Source organism: Drosophila miranda, chromosome XL, assembly GCF_003369915.1.
Source record: "Drosophila miranda strain MSH22 chromosome XL, D.miranda_PacBio2.1, whole genome shotgun sequence".
Lineage (NCBI taxonomy): Eukaryota > Metazoa > Arthropoda > Insecta > Diptera > Drosophilidae > Drosophila > Drosophila miranda.
In genome coordinates, this window is record NC_046673.1 from 13,249,399 (window position 1) to 13,275,989 (window position 26,591).

Genomic DNA, 26,591 nt, shown 5'->3' on the forward strand with positions numbered 1-26,591 from the left:
TTGACAAGTATACTTAAACGATTCGGTTATAGCTTAATTTATTTAATTTTTATTAGCAATTAAATTATATTTTATTTCGAATGATTAGGTTTAATTTGATAATACATCGCCGTGACATCGCAAAAAACTATCGATGAACGAAACGTCACTAGCCAACACTTTAAATTTTATCAACTCATTCAACATCGATAGGCTGCTTATTTTCCTGCATTTTGAAAGAAACTTATATACATAAACGCAAGTAATGGAGACGACCTGGCTGGTGGCTAACTTAAAGGCACTGAAGTCCAAGGACCAGCGCCTTGGGGCGATAACCAAAATGAAGACGGCAATCAGCAAGGCGCCAACTCTGTCGCGCGAAACGATCGAGCTGCTGTTGACCTGCCCGGAGTTGTACGAGTGCGCGACGCTTGCCGGCGAGGATGAGCAGAAGAAGTTGGACCAGCCAGTTGTCGATGCGGCTATAGAGCTACTGGGCCTCAGCCTGGATCCACTCCAAATGGATACCGAGGACGTGAAGCTGCCGGGACTGCTTAAACGCGGGCTGATCCACTCCAATTCCGCCGTTCGTTCGATTGTACTCAACAACCTGCTGCGAGAGCTGCGCCGCCAGACCAAGGAGTGCGCTGTGCGTCCGCTTCCCAGCAACGAGCTGATCGTCTATGTGCTGAACGAGCTGCTTCAGCCCGAGTCGGACTGCAGCAGTGCAGCCATCAGCATTCTAGCGATTGTCCTTACACTACGACTCGACGATGCCGAGATACAGTCGAGGCTGGTGCACCTGCTGCAACAGAATGAATGCATCCGATGCCGCGCCTACGAGCTGGGCGTAGTGCTGGCCAAGCGCAATGCGAGCTCGCTCAAGAGCGTGGAATTCATCCTAGATGCTGCCCTCACTGAGCTGGACAACACCGATGTGCTGCTGCAGGCCAGTGTCATGGAGATCCTTGTGCCGCTGGCGGACCAAAACCACGGGCTCACCTACATGGAGCGGCGTCGTTTATTCGATGTGATCAGCTCCCGAGTGCAGAGAGTCGAGCAGGAGCCGCTCAACATGCTGCTCATTCCGAATATCATGAAGTTCTTTGGCAAAATTGGCGCCATCCAGCCGCAAAAGATCATCAACGACTACCCCGTCATGGTGGAGTGTCTCTTCGATCAGCTGAAAAATGAAGACGAGAGTATCGTGCCCATAGCAATGGAAACGCTGGCAAATTTGTCGAGCACACCGCAGGGGAAGGTTCTGATTTCTATGAACTTCCAGCCGGCCATGCTGCTGGCGCTGAAGTCTCTTGGTGTCTACGTCCAAAAGCTATCGCCGAAAGTTAAAGTACGTCTGCTCGAGTCGCTGAATATTATACTGGGGACAACGGTGCGCCCTAACTCAGATATCACGTGAGTCCTAGCCTGCCCCCATATCCTCCATTAGCACATGTTCTGACGGTTCGACCCCATTTTTTTTAGCACGCTCCTTTACCAGTGGTACCAGAGCTTTGCCGGGGGTCCTCAGGTGAACTACCTCATGGACTTATACAACACACCCTTCGACGATCTCCAGATCGGTGCTCTAACCCTGCTCAAGACCCTCTGCACATACCGCTGGGGCATCGAGGCCCTGCGTAGCACTGGAGGGGCCGTAGAGCACCTGCTATCGCGTCAGCGTCATCTCCACAAGGATGTCAAGTACCTAAAATGGGAGATATTGGGACTGCTGGCGGGCAGCTCGGACTTCACGGCCACGGAGACAGTGCGCTTCACTGCCTACGTGAATGAGGGACCCTATTATGTGCCTACGCAAGTGAACATTGCCACCGAGTCGCAGGGCAACGTTTAGAAGACGAGGACCACCACCTACAAGCACCGACGCGGGCAGCAATATCAACAGCTCCAAATAGAAAAAGAGACACAGAATACATCAAAGTCCAAATTTTGTAGTTATACTTTCACTAGGAACCGCATCGGATCGGATCGGACATGTTTGGTTTTTTTTGGCTTAGTAGATAGATAGATTCTTTTTGATTACAAATCGAATGCAAAGCAAATGGATTCAACTAACTTTTGAATATGTATGTATTTATAGATTTACAATTAAATTTTACTATTAGATCACTATCACATGAAACTTTGCTCTCGCGGCCTCCTGTCTGTGTGCCAGTCTGTCGATCTGCATGACAGTCATGCCACACCTTAAAGATAGCTCATTTGACGATGCGACAGCCGCTTGCGACCAGACCCACCGCCGCCAGTGCCGCCCAGGTGAGCCAGACTCACGCTCAGGCCGGACTCGTAGCCGGTCTGGGTCTGGGAGCGAGTCTCATTGTTCACCAGCGAGCAGCTGGGCAAAGTGTGGCAATAACGGCGCAATTGCTGCTTAAAGGCCGCCGTCGTCAGTGTGTACAGCACGGGGTTGAGGGCCGAGTTAACGGGCAGCACCAGCACCGCCAGCCACGCATAGAGATCCGGTGAGATGACACAACCTGTAAGCGAAATGGTGTCACTCCCATGGGATTTATGTGAGGAAGAACTCACCTGAAAGTGCAGCCACCTTCACCACGATGATGGGCAACCAGCAGGCGCAATCGGTGGTCACAATGATGGCAAACCTAAAAATACAAGAGAGAGGATGTGATCAAGCGATGCGATGCGATGCCTTTGACCACACAAAGGTGGACTCACCGCGTGGCCACCACATTCTCGCGTCCGCTGTGTGTGCTCCGCATGCCGCCGCCCGAGTCTCGTATTGCCTGCAACATTCGCACGTAGGAGAACAGTATGAAGACCAGCGACATTGTGTTGACGCAGATGAACAGCAGCGCCGAGTACTCCCAGCCCTAATAAGGAATGCCCAATTATTCAACTTCCACTATCCATTATCCGTTCCCGCCCCGTTCTCTAGCTCACCTTGGCATAGGGATCGTGAATGTGCAACGAGAGGCACACACCGTTGTTGCCATAGAAGTAGCTGCCGAAGTAGGCGTTGGGCAGCAACGGAGCCGCCGCCAGGCCAAAGCTTACGCCCCACAGCAGCAGCAGTCGCAGGACGATTCTGAAAAGACCAATCACATTGATACACAGGGCACTACCAAGGATCCAGAAGGTATCCCCCACAATTAAGCATTAAGCATTCCAAAAATTTAATAAATCTACATACTCGTAGTGAGTATTTCTTACAAATTTACTTTATGGGAAATATTCAGTGTTTTCAAGGGACTTCTGCTCCGTGTCGGCATCTTTGGACAATTCGTCTCAATTCGTCTGTTTACTGTGGCGGCTCTTCAGTCTTTTTGGGGCTATCCAGTACTTCCAAGCCCTCGAAACGACGTCGAATCTTCTCCAAATTCTTCATTAGCTGCCCCTTGCCCTTCCCATCCTTCCCTTTGTCCATGTTGGGGCTGCTTTGGGAGAAACCCTCACTGGTCTTTTTGGTGGAGACTATGTCGGAGCTCTTCGACCCGGTAGTTTTGGTTGAAAACAAGCCACAAGAGACTTGCTGCGACATCTTGAAATAGTTGGCAAGGTGAGAAACCGTCCCAAAGGCCATGGGCTTACTGCGGGTCCTCGGGGTGTATAGATTTCGCTGCCCAGACTCCTCCAATCTTTGCTTACGCTGAGAAAGCGACCGGGGTGGCAGTGGCGGCGGCACAATGCCATGGAATTCAAACACGGATACCCGACGCTGGGGGAGTAAGATGCACTTTAGGGAACAGTAGATTCGCAATGAATCCCGTTCGCTTACGGATCGATCCTCGGCACCCAGTTTGACGAAGAAGGTGAGGCATTTACAGACGTGGCAAATGTCCGACACTCCCTTAAGATGGCGACCGTCTGGACCAATTTTCGGTCCAACAAGCTCGAATTCCGGCTCAGAGCCGAGGGCTACCTTTCGTGTACGGCACCGTGTGCACTCAAACATACTGACCGAATCGCGCTCTCACAAAAAGATAATACACAAAATTTTTGGGAAAACTATCTAAAATATGGAAATAAAATATTTGTTCGTTTATCGGGAACTTTTTCGTTTACAAAATCTATTCGACAGTACACGTACTGTTCTTGACTGAGCTCTTCCCACTCGATTGACGGATTTGCTAGACAATCGAAGAAACGAAACATTGATATTCACAAATGTACCTTTAGGATTTTCCTTCAATTTTGTCATAGCTTCATACCTTTGGGGATCACCTTTCAATTGAAGAATAAAGCGTTTACCCACCATAAAAATAAAGATACTGTAATACCACAGAAGGACTCCATAAAGTATAGATATGTATGCTTGAGCGGCAACAATCTTTGACTCGAAACATGCATGTCTGTCGATCATAATAAATAAGCACATGAATCTCAGCGACTATAAAATTAGTAAGGAATCAATTTGATCACGGCAACCTTTCATCCAACTTTTTAAATATACGTAAGAGTACTGTGGTTTAAGATATAGATTTTCTGGAGCCACGGGGCTTCAATTTTGTCGAGGCACATTTAATATACTTGTGCCTCCCTGTACTCTTGTACTTGTACTCGTATGAGTACATTTTCCATTCATTAGCTCGATCGAGTAATTTTAATGCAAATGAGTTTCAATCTTACCGAATCTTTTCCGTATCCCGTGGCTTCAGGGGCCGCGTGACGGACATCAGGCGGTCCCAAGTGACCAGCGTGAGCAGCAGGGTCGACGATTGGCAGCTGAAGGTGCTCAGGAAACCTAAATATAGATGGGAATGGGTAAAATTAGACAAAAAGGAAGAGTGGAATGGTGGGTAACCTACCTGCAAACGCACAGATGCCGCTGTGCCGCCAGGCCTCCTCGTGCATGATGTACTCCCCGCGAAAGGTGATGTCCGCACAGGCAATCAGCGTCAGATAGATGCCCATGAGGAAGTCGCTGGCTGCCAGATGTCGGAGATATAGCGAGTGCTCAACATTGCTGCGTGACTTGTAGAAGTATCTGCCCAGAAGGACGAGCAGGTTGCCCACCACAGCAATGGAGGCCATAACCCAAACACTACGGTAGAGACCAAAAGACAAAGTGGGGGTAGAGTGTAACCTTTGGTTGGACAATTGTCCCTCTATCCACACACAGGAGTACCAATGCCGATGTCCATAAATTGGGGCAATTAAAGGAAAACGTAAGACTCCGCCGGTCCCCGTTTGTCCTCTGGCTTTGTGTGCGATGTGCGTTGCGCGTTACGTTGCTGTGTTTCTGTGTTTCTCTGACTCGTGACCCGTACAATTGCCAATTGCCTGGGCGTCTCATTATTGCAGTTGTGCCACTAGGCCGGGAGGTGTGGCAAGGATGCTTGAATGGAGACGAGACTGGGGCACAAAGCAGTCGCCACAGCATTCAGAGAAACAGCAACAGCAATTGCTGACCCTGACAATTATAGATACTGCCCTAATGCTTACGGGTACACTACTTGCATGCAGAGGAGGCAGGAGGAAGAGTGCCTTGTAGCTCTGTCCTCTGTAATTTATGCCAGTGGCAAGTGCTGTTCCGCTTCCCATTCATTTGTCACAGCTCCAAGTAGGTGAATGATGATTGACAATCACCAAACGTGCACAAAAAGCACGCACTCCAAGTTAAATAAATCAGAGAATGCTTCTGATTTACCCGGTGTCAGCATATGGAATAAACTAAAGAGTATTTCTAATAAGCCAGCATTGAACAAGAATTAGGGTTGACATTGTCTGCGATCGGGGTCACCACTTATAAGGAAACTAATCTTTCAATCTGGAACAGGAAGTTTTCTGTCTTCTGGTCGGCTTAGGGGAAACTTAGTGGAATAAATGGAGTCTTATAAAACGTGGCTACATGGAATCTATAAGGAATTTCAATTAGCGTTGCCAAAATAAATAATCCAAGGGAGTAATAATAATAGCCTTGCGTTGATGATTGCTAATCGCGAAAGCCTCTATTATTGATCGGGGTCACCACATTCAACTTAATCGCTGGTCTTAACTCTGCTAGGAGGGAATATGAATACGAATATGATTAATTCAGGTATATACCCTAGCATTGTTGGAGTTCGGAAAGTGTAACCGCCTATGGTGTTGATCCGTGCACAATCCGTTAAACTTGCAAATTGTTAGCAAGTTTTTATTTGAGCACTGCAGGCACTTTTCTTGCAGAACCCAGATTGGCCCCAGGCTGGTGGATGGCGGTGCCCAGGATAGAGGGCAGCTGCTAAATAGAGATAGCGTTTGCAGGTGACTAATAAAAGCACAGCCACTAGCCGGGAGGCGGGAGCCGGCAGTCAAGCGACTATAACAAGGGAAAGGGATCCGCTCCAACGACTTGAAAGCCCTAAGTATTTAATTTTTATGAAAACATCAACATGGAATAATGAAATAATGTACTCAGCACAAAGTAAATTCTTGTCAGCAGTGTGTCCTTGGATCCCTGGATCCTTCTACGTCTCCGACCGTCTGTCTGTCTGTTTGCCTGCCTGTCTTCGTATGTGCCTGTCTGTACATGATGTTGTTTGCTTTTGGTGTTGGAGTATTTGGATGTGCAGCACTTGGGGGCATGGGGATGGAGTCTAAATGGAGATGGAGATGGAGCTCAAGACGGCATGCAGAGTGTGCAAAATGTGTAAAAATCAAGCAAACAAACCACCAACACGGCAACCAGAGAACCAAAGGGACAAGGGCAACACGAAGAGAACCTGCTGCTGGAAACGTAATTTTCATTTTCCGACCAAGACGAAGACGACGCCGTGGCAGGCAGCCAGATAATCACTCAGACCAGTTGATGACAAGTGACTGCCGGTTGCCGGTTGCCGGTTGCCAGCTTCCAGTTGCCAGTTTCTAGTACCACTGCAGGACTTCTGCTCCCAGTTGCTCGACTGCTGTTGGGTCTACCTATTTGCCTTGCCAAGTAGCTACCCGTAAAATATCAAAAAGGAAGGCAAACTCAATGTTTAGACAGCAGGTTGTAGTGGTGTGGGAAAGGATTGGTATGCCTGAATTTAAGGACCTAGAGCGATTATGCCAACGAATTGGTAGCCAAAATTGTATCGTTATAAGCCGAAGGAATACATTTAGATGACTCGTAATCGGAGTAATAGTAGGTAAGGACAATCATTTCCAACTCTCATAAGAAGCTCCCTTTGGTGACCCTCACGAATGCCAAAGATAGCTGCCGATCCCAAAGGAAACAAAACACGAAAGAACTCTGGCACTAGAGACCTCGACGAAAACTCTAGAAAGCTGCAACGGATGATCCCAAAGGACGAACCATCCCGAGGACCAAAAAAGAGAGTTCGTGTCATCGACGGAAGCAAACGACGGGGTCCCTTTGGTGACCCCGATCGACACAAAGGAATTCTCATTTGTTACCTCGATGGACTCGAAAGAAGCCTCCGACAATTGGGAGCAAAGGAACTTCCATTCAACAAAAAAAGCTTAATTCACAATTTTAAAAAAAACACTGAGGTATGCCAAACAGCAAGCTTTGATTTGTGGCAATGTCAGGGCCCAAACTGACTAGTCAAAATTCTGTGTGCTTCCAGAAATAGCAACTTTGTTCTCTAAATTTACCATTAGGCAAAAGCCCGAAGACGCCAAGCTGGCCGACACAGGTGGTCGTGAACAGCTGGGTGATCGCAACACAGGAGGAGGGTCCTGCCGAGATGATACACCCCTTGCTGTTAATTCGACCTAGTGGTCTGATGTCGGGCCATGCCGAAAGCAGTGCGGGAGCGGCTAGGATCAGCGGACCGACTGCAACGACCCGAATCGAGATACAGCCGAATCATTTGCGTTGGATGATCCTGTCACACCGCATTCGTCGCGCGATGTATAACGAGTGAGGCGTCGATAGGGAGAACAAATAGGCAGCAACTTTTGGGCCAAATATATCTGCAGCAGAAACAGAAATCCAATCCCAGTTTTAATTAGAAGTAGTATTGCGATTGCAATCATAGGCATGGCACTCCTTCCCTAATTGCAGCTGGCAACTTTTCCGGAGTGCGGTTTGTGGCCAGACACTCGAGTGTGCAATGATGGTAATGATTTAATTGCGGTCTAATGATTTTCAACAGTCAACAGATTTTCAGCGACTTCGAGTGGAGCTGACACCCAAGCAGCACTTCAAGATATTTGGCCGGAATGCCAAAGTGTTTTCCTTAAGCTGCGATGGCTTCCTTTTGCGAGCTTTTGAGGGTTTTCCTTTAAGTTTGATTAAATGTTGGGATGTACTCACCTGCCGCGAAGTATCTGATTATCCAGCAGATGCCAGGTGCTGCTGATGCCATCGCCATGCGGATCGCAGACCCTCACGTGCAGGGCGGCGCGACACAAATGGAACCACGAGAAATAACTGACAGGGACAGACAGGGATGAATAAAAGTAGAGAGAGGGTCATAACCATTTCAATCGGGCTTTCAACTCACATGTAGTCCAGGCTGCTCAGGTTCTGAAGGACTCGCGGATCGAGGGTCTGAAAACGATTGCCCGTTAGGAGCAGAGAGCTGAGACTTTCGAGGCACGCAAAGGCCCGCAGGTCGAACCCCTCGATGCGGTTCTCGTTCAAGTGCCTGCAAAACGGAGGAGAGTTATGGCCTGGTGCTTTGGTGGCTCTGGATATTGGTTAACACTCTGGCGCGCGCGGGCATAAAAGCCAAGGTAATGTGCTTGCGTGTGTTTTTTGTTCGCCTTCTGCTTATTTGCATTTGGGATTCGCTGGTAGCTGGTAGCTGGTAGCTGGGAGCTTAGGTTGGGGCACTGCTTTCAGGCTCAAAGTTTCATCATTAAAGTTGAGGCACTGATGCCGAGGCACGTTTCCTATTCGGTATATTTGTCCATTCCATCTCCTTACACGTTCGCCTTCATTTTTGCGATTTTTCCTGCCGCTTTCTTCTGATTTTTTTTCCCCCTATCCTTTTATATTATTTTGTTTTTTGCATTTGCATGCAAATCATTGCCAGCCTCAGCCTCAGCCACAGCCTCGACCCAGCTCGGTCCAGGCTCGGCGACTCCTCAATATGCATCAAATAAAATTCGCTTGAGCCACAGGCCAGCGTCAACCCGTGGAATGCGAAAGGAAGCAGCATCGGATAGGTTGAGCAAATGAAAAGCTGTCAGCTTTTGGCTTTTGCATTCCTCACGCTACGCCTGGGGTTGGGTCCTCAGGCCCCGCACCCAGAGCAGACAAAAAAACATTATTGATAAATTAAATTCCTCGGCCCGAAGCGAAACTTAAACGGCAATAAATCCAAATGACACTTGCCCCGAACCTCACCCCAAGGACCCACATCATTCGGTGTCCCGAGGTCAAGGCGAGTGGCACGAAGGGGCAGAAATGAAAATCCATCCGAGTTCACGGGTGTGACACTTGTTTGCTAGCTTGTCTGAATACCCTGTATTTATGAACGGACACAAGGGTAATTCTGGCCCTGCATTCGGAATAGTCCGAATTTCCACCACAGCCTAGTAAATGATGTTGAATTTATTCTAACACCAAGAACAATACAGAGATTCACTGATTCGGACATTCTTACAATCTTCCTTTCAATGTTGCCCCAAATCTTCCTGGTTGCACCCATTCTTCCCATTACACATCATTAAATATCTTCGTGTAAGACTGAAAAGCACCCGGAAACATTTCCACGGTAAAAACTATCTTCCCTTTACACAGCATTTTTTGGTCGATGGATATATCATTTCGGTTGGTAATCTGTTTCCATGTTTTTCTGTTTGCCACTTACAATCCTTGGAGATAGCTGAGATTGCAGAAGGTTTCGTCCCGTATGTGGGACAATCTGTTGCCAGCCAGAAATCTGCAATCGGCAACAGATTGATATGTTTATGTGTTTGTCCTCAGCATAGACTGGGGGATGGTTGGGGACTTACAAGTGTCGCAGGCGGGGAAATGGAAATGTGTTGGTGGCTATCTCCGCGATTTGATTCTGGGCCAGCGATAAGGTGTGCAAATTGAGCAGGGTCCTGGGGAACATATCCGGTGACAGCAGCTGGACGCGGTTCTCGTTCAGATATCTTTTGGGCGATAAAAGCCATAGAATTTGAATGGTTACCGGAAATACTCACACGAAGGAATACTTACAGCACTTCCAGACTGTGGAGCTGGGCAAAGACCTCGGCCTTGAAGTGTTCGATGCGATTGCCCCGCAGATCCCTGAAAGAACGGGATAACATGGGTATGCATGGGTACACCTCTGAAGAGCCTTCACTGTGGTCTTTCTTTTCATCGTTTATCAAATACTTACAGCTCCTGCAGATGAGGCAAGTGCTGGAAATCGCTCCGATTGAGGCTGTGCAGGCGGTTGCGTGCCAAAATACTGCACCGGAGTGGTTTACGGAACGTTTTGTAATGGAAAAGAGAAAAGATACAAAATCGCATTTTAATGCAGGGGAAACTTGGCAACAAAAGCCGCTCCGATTGCAGCCAACAATGGAGCTGCAGCGCGACTAGAACAGAGCGAAAACTCGGAGCATATATCTAGATTTTAATTAGCCATTAAACGCAAGTTCCATACAGGACAAAGGCACCCCACACTTGACTCCCGCTCCCTCCCACATCTCTCCGGGACTGTCAACTGGCCAAAAGCGGAAAGTTTTGCAGCAGTCCAATGCCAAGTGCAGCTGTGACTCCGGACTCATCCGGTGGAATCGGGAGTCCCAGTCTGAATCTGAGTCTGAGTCGGAGTCCCTGCTGCCCATCCGCCGCAAAAGTGTAACTGAGTTGTTTATGTGTTTTTGTGTGTCGGCGCAATTTTGTCTACACTATTTTGTTAGGGTATGTCAAGGGGTTGATGATTGATCATCGATTTTGAGTCGGCAAATGTTGGGCAAGGGATGTGCTTTTAATGTGACCTCCAGTTATGTTAGTTTTAAAGGAATCTGGCTCCAATATTACTATTTGAAAGCCTGAAACATAATCAAGAATATGGGTTTGAAATGTGCTGAAAATAAGCGTGATATGTGGATACATATGGGCTATAGAACCCTGATAAATACGGCTAAGAATCTGCGATGAATCGAATTATTAGCATTTGATCTTGAGTGAATTTCCGTCTCGACTTGGATCTATTTGGGGCTTGTGCCGCTTGTCTTGTAGCCAACTGCTGTTGCCGTTGATTTCGGAACTGGCCAAAAGGGTAGCGAGGGCGTGGCCCCTTTTGGCCCGCTCGACTCAATGCACAAAACAAGTTGAAAACTTTTTACCGTCTGTGCTAATATTTTTATGCCCACAGAACAGGAAAAGGACAACGAAAGCGCCACAACAAAGAGCGGCCGGAATGCCGTACCGTGCCACATTGTCTGTCGAAAGGGGGGGGGCCAGAGGAGGGTTGAAATTAAATGCCCCCAACCCCTGTTCGGGTCCCTGGCCCCTGATCCCCGGTCCGCCGATCCACTGGCCCAAACAATGGGCCAAGTTTATGGCCCACAGAGGCTGACAGCAATGATTGTGATTAGCATCGGCTGGCTGTGTGTGCTGTGTGTCGAAGGTCTGCACATTCCATATTCGGAGATGATATAATCGGGCGAACCTACGTTTATTGGCAATTACTGGATTTTTGTCATTTACGATACCACCTCGGGCTGCCCAAAAACTAATGGGCCCTGACAGAAGTCGTTTGTTTGCTTTGACCCCTAAAAATGGACATTGCATTGGCTTCTGGCGGGTACAGTTGTGTGTGTTTTTGAAAATATTTAGATTATGAAATTGTGGGTAAATTTAAAATTTAATCAGCATGCGGCTGAGCCTTAATCTAATTTGATTTACGTTCAATTAGCATTTGTTCACTGGCGCATAAATCGGCCATCATTTCAAATATATATATATATTTTTTTTTAAATTTTATAACAATAAATTCGCATTTCAATTGGAGCTCTGCAAGCCGCAAACAAAGCCAGCGACAAGCATAAATAACTAAGGCACCAAGCCATGGCTAATATCGATACAGGGGGGTACAGTAGGGCTCGTAGTTATAAGGCTCAGAAAGGCTATAAGCTGGAACCGTTTCTGAATGCAGCAAAGAGAAGGGTCTGTTCTTCTTTCCGAAAACTCTTCAATATGTAATACTATGAGTAATTTGCTTGAGATTTTCCATCACAGCAGCATCGTGTAATTCGTTCATTATTATACAAAATGCACCATATATTCACCGCAAAAGAGACATGAATTCGATCATAAAGAAACAATGGTTATTAATGCGTGCGGAAATGTGGGGAAACCGCACAACCAGATTTAATGAAAAACGGACACTGATACTGGGATACTTACAGAATCCTTAATTGATTGCCCTCGGCGAAGAAGTGTTCCGGCAGATGCGACAATTTATTATCGTCCATATAGCTGGAAAGTGTGAAAAGTGCGTTAAAAAAGCGGAAAACCAGAAACCAGAGAGAAAAAATTATTATTAAAAAGTAAACCGAAGCGAGGCCATGGCCAATCGAAGTAAGTAGCAAAACACAAAAAAAAATAATACCAATGTTAAGTGCACATAAATAATAAGACTTAATTATGAGTTATTGTAGGGAGGAGTTGTGTTCGGAGCCTGGCTCTGGATTCGGTTCCTGTTGAGGGAAGTACTCACAGGGTCCTCAGTGGGATGGCGGCCAGGCGATCAAGTGCATGCGAGGCAATCTCACGGATTGAGCAGAACTTCAGGACTCTGAAAGAGAAAACACTCGACTGAATAAAACGTAATAAATATGAAATTCACAGGCAAAGTTCGCACAATGCGGGCGGCGGCTTAAAAGTTCTAGACACAACTTTTGTCCGCCCCCGGTCCGGATGAGATGTGGAAAATAATGCTCTTTGTTTTTCGCGTGACATTGTTTTGGCCAAAAACTTGAGGCTCATTTGTATGTGCAAATACAGGGGGCTAACAAGAGATAATCCAGAGGTTAGACCGCAGACACATTCCGTCTTTATTAGGCGCGTGTTTTTGGGGCAAGAACTGCGTTCAAATCAATTTGAAATTCAATTCCATTCAAAGTAGCCTTGATTGGGCAGCACTTAATGCTGTTTTGGCTTACTTTTAATTATTCGAGAAATCCCTTCAATGGTTTCCAACTTGAAACAGTTTTATGCCCAAGAATTTAAGAAGTTATGGACTCACATCCAAGTGAATAGTAAAAGCTACAAAGCTTACTCTGTGTCTAAAATTACTTTTAATTACTCCACAAAAATACTTTCCATGGAACTCCCACATATTCCTGGAGACAATGCAATTTGATTGTGTTTTTCTGACAATTTTTCTTCGGGCGTTGCACCCACACAGATAGACAGATCTGATCCAGGACTTGGACTCGCCTGCAAACAATTTAATGTATGCCAGAGACAAGTCCTGGCTGCAGGCTCCTATCAACGGGCTTTCCATCGGTTGCCGTCAATTAGGGGGCGCCATAAATATATCTGCGAATTCTCACACGTCACGAAATCTCGAGCCGGAATCGCCCTTACAGGAGGATGGATTTATGGGAAGGTTGTTATGGAATTGAATGTCCCAGGAAGAGGAGTGCCTTTAGTCGCCATAAGCTAGAAAAGGGAGCTGAGCAGAAAGAGAGAAACTAAAATCCCAAAACTTCCCAAATGTTTCGTTGCCAATTAACAAGAATATTTTAAAGTGATATTTTGCAAAAAGGGTAATATGACGAGTTTTGAGGATTTTTTGGCACAGAAAAGGAAGCGTTAGATGCTCTTGTTGGAGTCTGCTTTCAAGGGCAGCTATTCCCTGGGGTTTAAGCTTTAAAGTCATGCCAAAATCTGTGTTAAATTGTAATTTATCCAGGAAGAACAGTGCGGTGTCCTAAGTAGCAATTTAACATAACATACTCGACTATATTTTTGTGGAGTAATTCCGAATCGGTGAGTGAGCTTAAAAGATGGCTGTTTATCGTGGCCATCCCCAGCGCCAATGGGAAAGAAAAGCCGGTGAATGAGATGGTCCAACATGTGGCTAGAATGTCCAATTTAAGCCGAGCCGGAGTGTTCTTTGGCCCAGTGACACATAAACTGCAACACGAGTCCACATGCCTTCTCCTGCATCTGTTTGCTGGTCCCTGGTCCCTGGTCCCTGGTCCGTGGCTATGCTTATCTCTGTGCTTGTCTGGCTGGTGCGTAATTTGTATGTAAGCCAGCATGTGATGGCTACCACTGATACTCGTCCTGCGACTACGACACCAGCGACAATGCCAACCGACGACTGCTTAAAGGGACCATTAAGGACACAGCATGGCGCTAATATTTGTTGCGGTCGAGACGGGTACTGCTATGCTACTGCTTCAGGGTTTGCTTGCAAATTTGAACATCCCACACCCCCATCCTACCAAAGCGAATGCAGCAGCAGCTTTTATTTCAGTTTTAATTAAGAACCACATAAGGCAGTGCAGCCTGGACAGATCGACTCAACTCTTCTACTATTTTATGGGAATTTCGTTGTAATGAAATATTGAAGATGGTTTATTCTTTGTTAAACTGGTTTTGGATTATTCTAAGAAAGGACTTACAAACTCTCCAGATTTGGCAGCAAACTGAAGAACGTCTCGTGAATGATTTCGAAATTGTTTCCTGTTAGATCCCTGCCAATGAAAATATATTTGAATACAAAAATTAGTATATGCATATTAATATAATATAATTCGGTCGGGTACTAGATTTGCGTCATTCATGCAATGCCACAAAATGCAATTTAAAATAAAATTGTAAATATAATTGACAGTGCAAAAAACGTCATGAAATGGAAATATGTATTATAATAATATTATATTCTGCGTCCTACTGCCTGCTCCTTTATAAAAAATACCTTTTTATACTTTTTGATACTTTTGTGTTACTTTAATCTTCTCCGAGACACAGACAGCAGATAACAGATAGCTTAACACAACTGTACTCACAGTGCTGCCAGATCGTGTTGCGGCAAGTGCATGGGCAGGGACGTCAGCATCTGGAAGCGGCAGAGTATCTCGTCACCGCGACAAGGACAGCTGAAGTTCTCGTTGCGCCACACTGAAAATATGGAGACAGAAAAAGACCAGACATCGTACAGTTAAGTGAGATGATGAGTCAATGTCATTGCCATTGCCATTAGGAAATCGCCGGACAAATATCGAATTTACATGGCGCCACTCATTTGCACGCCGTGATGGCTTTGACCCGCGGCCGCGTCACTGGTACAGTGCACACTGGGCGGAATTCCCAAATAAGTGGTTTATTTTTATAAATATAGAACTCTAAATATTTGAACAAAATTTTAAGTTCATTTGACCACGCCTACCCCAAATAGCCCAAATAGTGGTAGGGTACTCACAGCACTCGCCAATCGGTATGTCGTCGTGCCGGCCGAAAGGCTGCTTTCGGTAAAGATGATCCCAGTAACGCGCATCCACCTCGTTCATGCAGTCCCACTCGTCGGATCCGTCATCGCAGTCGACTCTGCCGTCGCAGTTGGCGCGCTGCGGCACGCACTGCGCGGTCGCGTTGCAGTGGAAGTAGCCAGCGGGGCAGTGGTCGCCGGCGTCTGGTGCGAGTATTTCGGCTCCCGCGACGTCGCCAGAGCCCAGCGGCGAGATCACTGCCGACCCCCTCCCGGCAGATGAATCGGTCTTCCTTCCCCCCCCCGTTCCGACTCCCGTTCGTGTTCTGTCTTCTGTCGCGCTTTGGATAACGGTGAGCGATGCTTTTGTTGCATCGACAGCTGCATCGGCTCTTAGTTCGGCTCCCACTTCGGCTGCCACGATTGCTGCTGGAACATGGAGCAGCAGGAAGAGCACAATAACGATGGAGAGACGGCCTATGAAAGAGAAAAGAGGCGATAAGTTAAGCGTTAATCAATCGGTACAGCCTTGAGCCCAGCCTGCCGCAATGATCGATGATCTCTCATCACATTTCCCTATAAGATACACCCATGCAGAGCAGAGGATTACCCGACCGATTCGACCGTATTTGCGAAGCCATCCTCCCTTAGAGAGACTTTTCTCTAGCTTTTCATTCATGTTGGAAGTGAAATCTGCTAACCCAATTCAAAGAAATAATATTAATGATTCCGGGCAAACATCTGTTTCTAAGCCACACGCTATATATGAGTTTCATAAATTTCTTTAGCTAACGAGGCCGAAATATTTGTTTAACCGATTAAATGGGTTAATTAGCATCCGATTAGCTTTGCTCTGATCAGAACACACCAGAATAAAACAGAACAGAAAAGAATGGTGAGAGAGAGAGATCCAAACAGTTCCGATGTTCGTTGATGGTTCACGTGATAAAACCCGCAACACGCGCCTATCCAATGCCCAACGGCACAGTGCCCCATACCCCCTAGCCCCATTCTCCATGCCCCCAACGATGGCAGTGCATTTATCATTTTTAACGATTGCACTTAATGCGTCGCAATTTCAACGAAGAGCCACAGCCAGTGCCCACAAGGAATCGGAATCGGAATCGATTGGAGGCAGAGAGCAAGGTTACGATATGGATATGGGCTATAGGGGCGTGGAACATTCGATATCTGAAGTTGAATATTGTAGATTGCAAATTGCAAATATGTAAAATGTAATATGTAAAATGCGTAATAAAATTGTTTGCAATAAAAATTATGCACAGTACATTTGGGGCTCAATGGCGATGCAATGGTGCGTGAAATATCCCCGGATGGATGGCGGCCGCCCGCCTGGACACTTTTCGCGGCCCATTCCCCATTCCAGTGGCCATCGATAAGGCATCATCGCCATCAGCATGACTGGCTGATTTTCTGACGGACACGATGCCACGACAGCAAATGTGAATCCCACAACAGCGCCAAGGCAAAAATAATAATTATAATACGTAAGGGACCGGATCAGGTAAACAAATGAAAATCAAATTAAGTTCAGCCCGAAAAAACGAAATCGATGGCAATGTCGACGAGTAAAAGATTAAAGATTAAATACCCAAAGGAACTATTTCAGAAATGGCTTTAGAAATCAGTTCCCTGAAAATAAAGTATGAGAATTATATCAGCGATTCCATCAGCGACCAAATATCTTGTCTAATATTGAAACATTCTTCAGGCATTGAATGGGATTCAAAAGCATTGAATGTCCTATAATTACAAGAGATGATATGTGATGTGAGAATGATAATGATAATGAAAAAAAATACAATTTCCGGACATATGTCATGTCTTATCCAGATGAACAATATTCTGTGAAGGAGACCCGACCGTCTGGGGAGCAAGGAGTCCCTGGGGAGGGGCGATTGCATTACAGGTCATAACTCAATCGGAGGAGGAGATGGATACGAGGACAACGGATTGCAATTACGAATGGAAAATGCAGAATGGAGAAGGGCCCGACTGCGACTGCGACTGCTAATGAGACAAAGATGTAGATGGAGATGGAGATGGAGATACGAGACTGCGGATGGAAGGATGACTCCATAAAAGTGTAATTAAGCGAGGCATCAGGCAGTCGCGGGCCCAGGGCAATGACAAGGACAACCGACAACGATATTGAGCATTTGACACGTGTTGCTAATGTGCCCGTCGCCCACAGTCCACAGCGCCAAAGGGTTAGGATGTTAGCATGCCACAGCAGCCATACACAAGCTGCATCCCCGCATACCATCGTCCCATCGTCCCATCATCCATCCGATCCCATGGCCGATGGCGATGGCATATCAACGTTTTGTCAACACATTTGCCGCAAATTGAAATGTTTGATATGTGCGTCTTGGACTCGTCTCATGATTGATGAGCCATCTCAGACCATCCCTCCCGGGGGGCCTTCGGGGGGAGGCAGTGAGGCCTCCAGTTGCAGAGCAGAAGCAGGTGCTGTGCTCCAGGGTCGCAGGTGCATCGGAGATTCTAACAGAAAAGATACTTTCGTATTCTTGTAGCTCATAAATTCCAATAGCTGCCTGGCCACTCCTCCTCCTCCTCCGCCTACTGCTTCCTCGCATAGCTTCCGTCATTCCAACCCATTCCCCGGCCCCGGCCCCGGCCCAGGTCCCATCCACCATCGACTGGGATTTGTTTATACAGCCTGACCCTCACCTTTCTTGGCATGCACACCCGCCTCCACCGAAGGCAAACGCACGGAAATAGACTCTTGAGAAAGTTTTTACGCTTGGACAGGACAGCATAGAGGGCAGAGGAAGGAGAGAAGGCGCTGGACAGGTGGACAGGCTAGGCGGTGGAATGGAGTAGAGTGGTGTGGTGTGGTGTGGTGTGGTGTGGTGTGGCCTCTTCGTGGCAGTAATTAAAAGAAACGAAAACCTGATAGGAAGACGGAACAGAAATAGATGTGGCTTATGCTTTACGGCTGCCTGCACTTTGATGTTTGACTTGTTTTGTTCGCTTTTGTGTCCTCCTGGAAGCACTTTCAAAGTAGATTGAGTTGACGTTCATGATATGAATAGAAAGATATGCACCAGGATTCCACAAGAAAAAGTTGTTGTCAAAAAGATCTGAAGCCTTAAATTGCAGTGCGCTAAATCGACTGATTCCTCATTCCCCCGTTTAAGAAATCTATTTCAAAAACTTGATTTCCATTAGAAGAATCAGTCAATCATTTGTCAAACAGAAAAGAAAGACGCCTACATATGGCTGTAGATCGATCGTTGCTATGGCAGCTATATAATATAGTGAACCGATCTTGGCATTGGTTTCCATTCACATACTTTGTATCCATATAATTTTGGGTGCTTTGAAGAATGGTAGGTGCTTCATAGGAGGCACTGCAATGGTATGTGGAGGACTGCTGACTCACATGCCAATCATTTGTGGTCTCTAGGGATGCCCCCCGCGTATCCTCTTCAACAAATAAAACTGTCGGTACTGTGATTTACTTGACCAGCGTACAGCTTTCCATCATATTAAATAGTTCTTGAATGGACTGGGGATCAAGTGGATTCCTGTATTAAATACAACTGAGAAATTCCAAAAGTTTTATTCACTCACGGAGCTGTTTAGATTGGAACTCAACTCTGACGGAGTCTACGCCCATTCGGTGGCAGTGCGAGTGCGAGGGCAGATGGAATTTTTATACCCTCGAATTGGGCAACAGACACAGAACAAAACTTTTTTTGGCCAAGAAGAACTAAGTTATAAACAAGATTCCGACTGGGCGGGCCACGGCCCCAATCAACAGGCAGCACAGAAAAACAAAACACAAAAACAAAAAATAAAGCAGGCAAATGATAAACACAAATATTTCTAGGGAGAGATGTGGAGATGCCTCTCCAAGTGCTCATCGGCATTCTAATAGCCGTTCCCATTCTGGCAAAGTTCTATATATATACAATCGATCCTATATATATATCGTAAGTACTTCTTATATAGTGAAAATCTCTGACGAGAGCATTCGGCCAAATGGCCCACCGAAGCACCCAACGATTCCTGTTCCCGGATCTTAATCCCAATCCGATTGATCCATTGAACCACTCAAGAGGCCTGCTCTGGCCCGTCTGCACATGCCAATGGGTTAATTGTTAACCCATTAAGGCAGCAATGCAAATCGAAATGGGGCTACCGGCTGCCACATGTGTATTAATCATCCACATCCACATCTCACTCTCTTCAACCTCTTCAATTACTATGAACGAGTGGGGCTTAGGATCGATCCCCCTCAGTAATCTTTGGGGGGGGGATGGAAGTGGAAGTGGTGGTGGTGGAGTTCATGTCAATAGTTTGGTTGTTTGAACTGCCGCTGACAGCACAAAAACAATACAGCAAGAACACACAAATGAATATAAATGTGATGGCAAAATGGTTAATGTCGGGATTGGAGCTGCTGCTCATGGGTCAGAGGTCATGCGAGACACACACACACACACACACTCACACACCAGACAGACACACAGGCATGGGGAAGTGGCAGTGGCACTGCCGAAATTAAGCGGTTTCTAGGCCGATTTGCCTTATTGGTTCTATTTGCTTGGGACTTCCTTTTTTTATCTCAGTTAGTTGCTCCTCTTAGCCTGTATCCTGGCTCTTTGCGTTTGCGTTTCAATCAACAAATTACGCCTGTAATTTTTCATTTTTTCACTTGGCAGCAGGGTCAGGGGTCATACCGCACCGTACATGTGCTCGTATGTAAATACCGATGTTCTATCTTCTATCCCAACATTCTTGCAAACCAAAGCCCCAGAACCGAATGTGTCCCTTTTCCAGCTGCTTTCACTTGAGTGAAAAACCCCATCAAGAATGGTATATCCGACTTAGAGATACCCCTCTACTTGGGGAGACATGTTCAGTGCCTAATGGCGAGAATTTTGAATGAATCGATTGCCAATAGCTTCACGGAGTTCCATATCTTTAAACCTGTGGCATTCCATTCCTTTTTGCCTTCTGCAATGCGTACTGGGTATAGAAAATGCTCTGCCAAATGTTAATTAGATGTACCGCCGGGTCTGGCATTGACGTACGAGTAAGCCACTGAGGATGGGATCGTCTGTCTTCCTGCGCTCCCCATGGGGTTCAATACGAGTCGTGTCCTTATTGGAAACTTTTTCGATGGGTCTTAGATGAAAGCGAAATACATGATTAAAGTTCGGGGCAAACTTTTACAAAGCCATTAACGTAGGGAATAGTATTTCCTTTGAGCTGAATTTGAAGCTGGTTCCTCGAAGGCGGCGACTAATTTTTCATCCTTATGAACGGGTGAAACGTTGTGATTAATGTAATCAATCAGCCACTGATTGACTAGCATTAGACAAAAAGTATTGCAAAGCATAATACCTATTTCCTAAATGGTTGTTTAAGATTCGCCACAACTTTTCGTATGTGTGAAACATAAATGAAGCACTACCACAAATTCATGTTTGATGTTTTTGGTATTGTTTTTGTTTCTTTGAAGTTGAAATCCTGTCTCACGTCATTAGCGAGGAGGAATGGTGGATTGAGGTCTGGATCTCTGGGGAGTCAATACCCATTATGCGCCCTTCAATCATAGGCAGAGCAATTGCCCAGCCCCACACTTGTGCTCGTTCGTTGGGGTTTCCTTGGTTTTGGCAATCACTCAGTGGTCCTGCAACTCCAGTCTTTGATGGCTGAGATGTCCATTTAGAAGAAGGACCTCTATCTATCTAGCTATCTATCCTCCCATACGATACGTATCACTTCCGCCTTGTGGTGTGGGAGTGGTCTAATGATGCATAACCTTTACGAGATTGCCATTGCCGGACAGCCGGACAGCCGGACAGCCGGACAGTCTCCATGGACAATTCAATTATGAGAAGTTTCACATTTCCTCGAAAATAAAATAAAATTATATGGATTACTTGATCAACTTAAAAGCTCACTCTGTCCCCGAGCAGCCTGCAACCTGATATTCGAGAGCCGAGCCTCCTTGCGGGCATCGATTAGCGTTGGTCTGGACAATGATGTGCTGGATGATGGTATGGTGGGGATGCTGTGGATTACTCAGGGCTGCTGAAATTGTAGAACATTTCCCCCTTAAATGTAATGATTGTCCCGCATTCAAATTACCAGCAGCCCATACTCGTTTAAGGGGGCACATGGCTAGGGGACTCCATCCGAATCGAATGGGCAATTTCTTAGGACCCTTGAAGAGGGTGTTCCCCAAACCCAAACACATACTTACATATGTATGTGCATATTTCATACGAGTCCTCGAACTATGCCGCGGGCGACATATTCTTAAGTGGAAAATCGGTTGCCCGGTTTCCTTTCACATTTCCCCCAATCCCCTTCCGTCCCCTCCATTGATAGTGTGTCTGTATGGGCAGAGGTGGGCAACGCACAAATTTTGAGGGCGCTCCTTGTCTGAGTTACAATTTGTTTTTTCCGGTTTTTCTTTGGCATTTTTTCCGCCACAATTACCAACGATTTTCACGCTTGCGTCTCGGACTAGAGACCGCTTTAGTATTTGCAGACAAAAAATTGGGGAATCATGATGGGTTTTTTTCGTTAGATGGTGTCTCTTGCGTCATTACGCTTTTTCACGTTTTCATGTTTTGTGGCCGGCGACCAATCGTCGTGTTAAACTGGACCTTAGCTTGGATTTTGTTGACGCTTTTTTATACCATCAGGGGTACGGTAATATATCAGAGCCAGAAGGATCCCAGCGCTTGCGATCATATAAAGTATATATACTCTTGATCTAGCCATGTCCGTCCGTTTTTCCGTCGCCTAGTTATCAAAATTCAAAGAGAATTCAAAAGAATTCTTCCATCTATCAGATCTTGCAGAATATGGTTGCTATCGGATCATTACAGAGAGAATATAGGAACAATTTTACTGTGGCTGTCTCCCCTGCCTCAATCTCACTCTCTGTCTCTGTCCTCTCTTTCACACAGAGTAGCTGAGCAATAAATAGCTAGCTCTTATATGTATACTGAAGCGGATGATCGGTTATTATAGTGTCGCAGTAGGTGTGCCGCGATTCCAAACGTTTCCACTGATTTTTTGTCATTTTTTGGCAAACCCTAAAAATGCTTGGCCGATATTTAGCAGATTTTTGGATTTACGAAAACACTGAAATGACTTATTTAGTTTATATTAATTTATAAAATTGGAACCAGTTATTCAAAAATCAAAATATCCAAAACTTTTTCTCATACATATAAGATCTCATTAGATCTTTCTTAGGATCTGCACAGATAATACTTTAATGATTAAGCCCAAAAAAAAACCTCAATTTGGACATATATTATTGGCAAATTGGAAATATCACTCAGATATTCCATTAAGACACACATTTATGGTGTATGCAAATCGTTTTATTTTTAAGCATTTATTAGCATTTTGGGGGAACAAAAACACCTCTTACTACCCTAAAAAAATAACTTAAAAAAATAGAATAATAATTGCTCTTCCCCCCGTGTGCGTATCCTATAATTCCAACAAATAGAATTTCCTTGCACGAAATTAAATTCCACTTGAGAAACTCAATCGAATAATTGACACATTCCCTGTATCTCCCCCATATTTCCACTGAAGCAATCGTTTCCAGGGAGAAGAGGACTTTTGGAGGCATGGAGACAAATGTAATCCCCATTCCCCAAACCATAAAAGGTATCCATTGGCGACTGATGGCCACTGGCAGGGGATTTGCCTAAGCTTGTCGAACTGGCAACCACTAATAACAGAACTTTTTTGGCAGTACCAGTCCCACATACCACATCTACATGGCTCCAAGGCCGCGCTGCTGACCACCGAAACCGCAGAGAGGGCGCACCACTCGAACCACTAGAGCCATTCAAACCACAACAAAAACCACCCATCCAGCAGTCCAGCATCGATGATAGCCCACCTCGAACCGCAAAGAGGGGCTTACCCTTACCCTTGCTCCTCAGCCATTGGCGAATTCATTCAAGCTCATAAATCTAAACGGCACCACGCACTTACTCTTAATGACATTTTATTACAAAAATGTAACACAGACAACCACAGGGAAAGAGATATCCACTATGTAGAGAGCGATGAGAAGGGGAGAGATAGAGACACGGAGTTGGGGAAAATCTCTTCCTATATAGCATCCATGGAATCCAGGAGGTCGTTTGCTCCATTTAATAACATAAATTAATATGCAAATTGAAGGAACAAAAATTTTTAATTGAAACTCGGTTGTGTACTTGTTTTGAAGAGGGTTCCATGCATATCTCCAGTATAAAATATTATAGGAATAAATGTATATCCATTGAAATATATTGGATGGACTATGAAATTGATTATTGTAAACCATTTTCCACATTTCACACAATTTCCAACTAGTTTTCATCAATCGGTACTTTGTTTCGTTTCTTTTTTTGGTTTTTGGTCTTAAATTTGTATGTCAATGGAGATCACAGATTTCATTCTTTATATAGGAATGCATATATTCCAACTTCCTCCAATGTTTCCCTCATGCGTAGCACATATGTATGTATTGTCTATTAATAAATCTCTTTATTATACTCCCATAAGAACTCCCAATTTGAACCATCGTTCTATTCATCTCAAATTGTATACTCTTTCATCCTATTATTATCTTAATGATATCATTCCACTCCAAACTTAAGTAGATAATACAATCACACTCTATTCAGGAAATATTTCAGCGAGTAACGAGTATCTGTATCTTCCCTCGCAAAGAGATCTACTGAGTTGTCCACATATGGCCAATATCTTGGCCAGCTTTGGTCTGTCTGGGGCGGCGCACTTGTTATTCTCGAAACATTGTAAATAAAGTAGATAAAAAATATACACCCGTTCCCATCCCATATCAAGATATCTTATGGCCCATACGAATAAACAATTGCATTGTGATAAATAAACGATTATCAAGAAAAATCAAAACCGAAAAAAACACGGGGAAATTGAAAATAAAAATGGGAATTGTTTATTGGTCCAAGACGTACGCATGATCCCGATTGACAGTGGCATCATTATCATCATTCCCGTCACAATATCTCTCTGGGGAGTTCTCGTCATCGTCGCGGGATTGTTGCCTATTTTCCTTCCGAATCGGGCCATAAACAATTTCCTAAGATTTCGTTTTTATATTTAGATTAAAACTGCAATCGCCACAAACACTGAAACCACAAGGGGGGGGAACGGGGACCCACCACACTGACAAAAAAAAAACACAAAAAACTTTCGACTTTTATTTCGATGCACTTCGAATTGAGATCGTCGCGAGATCGGTTTCGGTTGCGAATTTATGCTGGGATCTCATAGATCCTCTATAGATCCGCTATAGTCTTGGCGCCACTCCGTCAATCGGCGGACTCTGTCGGACTCGACTCTCGGTGTGCGATGAGCGGTGTGCGTTCGCTGCCAACGATAACAAACAACTGAAGGCGAATCGAATGTGGAGCCGAACGCTTGCAACATGTGGCATGCGGCATTTGACTCCCCTGGTGGCCCCGCTGCGTCCCGCCTCGTCCCGCCCCACACCTAACCCCAAGCCCACTCATTCACCAAAACGGCTGGCCAATCTATGAATGAATCGACAAAAAGCTCATCAGCGTCGCCTCCCACCCGGTACTGCCGTTCAAGTTCAAGGTGAAAAGCCCACGCCGCAAAGCTCTCCGCAAAAGCTCAGGAATGGAACGTTTTTCTGCTTACCGTTACGAGAGTGTTTGATAATTCATGTGGAAGTTCCATAGTTCGAACCCCTGCGGATCTCTCACTCGTCTCTCAGCGAGATGCCACCAAAGATGACGCTTCTCAAACAAACACAAGTTTTCTTAGGGAGGGAGACTCGATTATCGGATCGGATTGATACTGCGAAAAGTACATTAATTATTCATATGTACATTCCATGAGTAAAGGAAGAATCTTGTTGAATTTCATTTGGTTTAGTTTTTTGCACTCCAGGGCTTCCAGTAAGTCCGACAAGAATGATACTTTACAGATCTATTAGGGACTTAAATCGAGATCGGGAGAGCACATTCATTCATTCCTCACCTTCACCCCTAGCGGATCCAGGGGAAAAAATTCGATTTCTAAATCGTTTGATTTCGCTTCAAGTGTATATCTTTCCCACTTTCCCATTTCGCTTCTGTCATATCCCCCTTCGAGCGTAAGTAAACGCCTTTAGGCTGACCTAATGGCCACGTTAACAGTATGCGAATCAGTCTATCCAGATATAATGTCATTGAACATTTTATCTAAGCTATGCCTGTCATTGTTTGATGAGTCTGGAAATTCCCCTCAATCTCAATCTCAATCTTACTCTCAATCGTAGTGAAGCTCTTCTGTAACAATGCCTACAGGACGCCAGAAAGTTCCAACCTTCAAGTGCGTAATAGTCGGCCATGAGGGATGCGGAAAGAGTGCCTTCATCCAGCGGCACTTGACGGGCCAGTTCGAGCAGCAATATTTGCCCACATTCGGGATCACGGTGATCAAACTTATATTCCAAACAACTCGCGGCCCAATCTGCTTCGAAATGTGGGAGGGAGGGAAGGCCGAGTACGTCCGATCCGAGGGTCCGAATCCATTTTTCAAAAAGGTCCACTGCGCCATTGTAATGTTCGACATCAGCCTGAAGGACCCCTCCAAGAACTTTGCAGCACTCCGCGCCATGACTGAGATGGTCTCGCCAAACGTTCTTAAATACGTTTGTTGCAACAAGGCGGATCTGAATCTGGACAAGCCCAACTCTCGGGAGACGAAGATCTACCGCTGTACAAAGATGTCTGTTAAGAATAACATGAACACACTGGTGCCCTTTGAGCACATCGCGCGCAGAATTTTCAAAGACAGCTCGCTTCAGCTCATGTCCAGGACAACAATGCTGCCGGCACCAGTGAAGCCCCCTCGCCAGGAGACAGAGGCAGAAGAAGGCGAAGACCTTTAAGATCATACACCGATACACAGATACCCAAGACAGAGAGCGTGTGTGTGCGTGTACACTGTACAGAAGTACACTATCAAAGGGTAGGTGCCTCATTTCCGATTCGACTCCCATTTAAGTCCCTAAGTAATCTGTAAGATATCGCTCCTTTCAGGCAAGTGTGGTGCCCAGTAATTCAATAGTTCGGAGGGCTGATTGTCCTTCGACCAATAACTCCCCTTGTGCCACGAGATGTGGCAACAAAAAAAGACTTCATATCGGAACAGGCACAGCAACTCAAGAGGTTCGCATCTTTCATAAATAACTTACTATAATTAATCATAATTTAATTAACAATAAGAATA

At 45.6% G+C, this 26,591-nt stretch overlaps 3 protein-coding genes and 1 long non-coding RNA gene across 5 annotated transcripts; 3 read left to right on the top strand and 1 right to left on the bottom strand.

The window, feature by feature from the left end:
* Window positions 1-162: 162 nt before the first annotated feature.
* Window positions 163-2,112, top strand: LOC108159458 (26S proteasome non-ATPase regulatory subunit 5). Its single transcript, XM_017292761.2, has 2 exons — window positions 163-1,395; window positions 1,465-2,112. The coding sequence occupies exons 1-2, from the start codon at window positions 245-247 to the stop codon at window positions 1,832-1,834; spliced, it is 1,521 nt and encodes a 506-aa protein (XP_017148250.1). The 5' UTR covers window positions 163-244; the 3' UTR covers window positions 1,835-2,112.
* On the bottom strand, window positions 1,983-24,734 carry LOC108159438 (relaxin receptor 2). The gene is made up of 18 exons (XM_017292720.2): window positions 24,305-24,734; window positions 15,276-15,758; window positions 14,863-14,974; window positions 14,476-14,547; window positions 12,558-12,635; window positions 12,245-12,316; window positions 10,224-10,295; window positions 10,061-10,132; window positions 9,850-9,993; window positions 9,705-9,776; window positions 8,391-8,534; window positions 8,201-8,317; window positions 4,767-5,002; window positions 4,588-4,702; window positions 2,902-3,046; window positions 2,677-2,831; window positions 2,530-2,603; window positions 1,983-2,477 (listed from the first exon to the last, which is right to left on the bottom strand). The coding sequence occupies exons 1-18, from the start codon at window positions 24,417-24,419 to the stop codon at window positions 2,188-2,190; spliced, it is 2,568 nt and encodes an 855-aa protein (XP_017148209.1). The 5' UTR covers window positions 24,420-24,734; the 3' UTR covers window positions 1,983-2,187.
* LOC117186334 lies at window positions 6,915-7,880 on the top strand. Of its 2 annotated transcripts, none has more exons than XR_004471445.1 (2): window positions 6,915-7,067; window positions 7,132-7,880. It is a non-coding gene; the product is annotated as an uncharacterized LOC117186334 (long non-coding RNA). The 2 variants fall into 2 exon arrangements; XR_004471444.1 differs by having other exon boundaries at window positions 7,136-7,880.
* Window positions 24,735-25,569: 835 nt separating the features above from the next.
* LOC108158460 (GTP-binding nuclear protein Ran-like) lies at window positions 25,570-26,579 on the top strand. Its single transcript, XM_017290752.2, has 2 exons — window positions 25,570-26,330; window positions 26,402-26,579. Exon 1 carries the CDS (start codon window positions 25,654-25,656, stop codon window positions 26,248-26,250), a length of 597 nt encoding a protein of 198 aa, XP_017146241.1. The 5' UTR covers window positions 25,570-25,653; the 3' UTR covers window positions 26,251-26,330; window positions 26,402-26,579.
* Window positions 26,580-26,591: the final 12 nt, after the last annotated feature.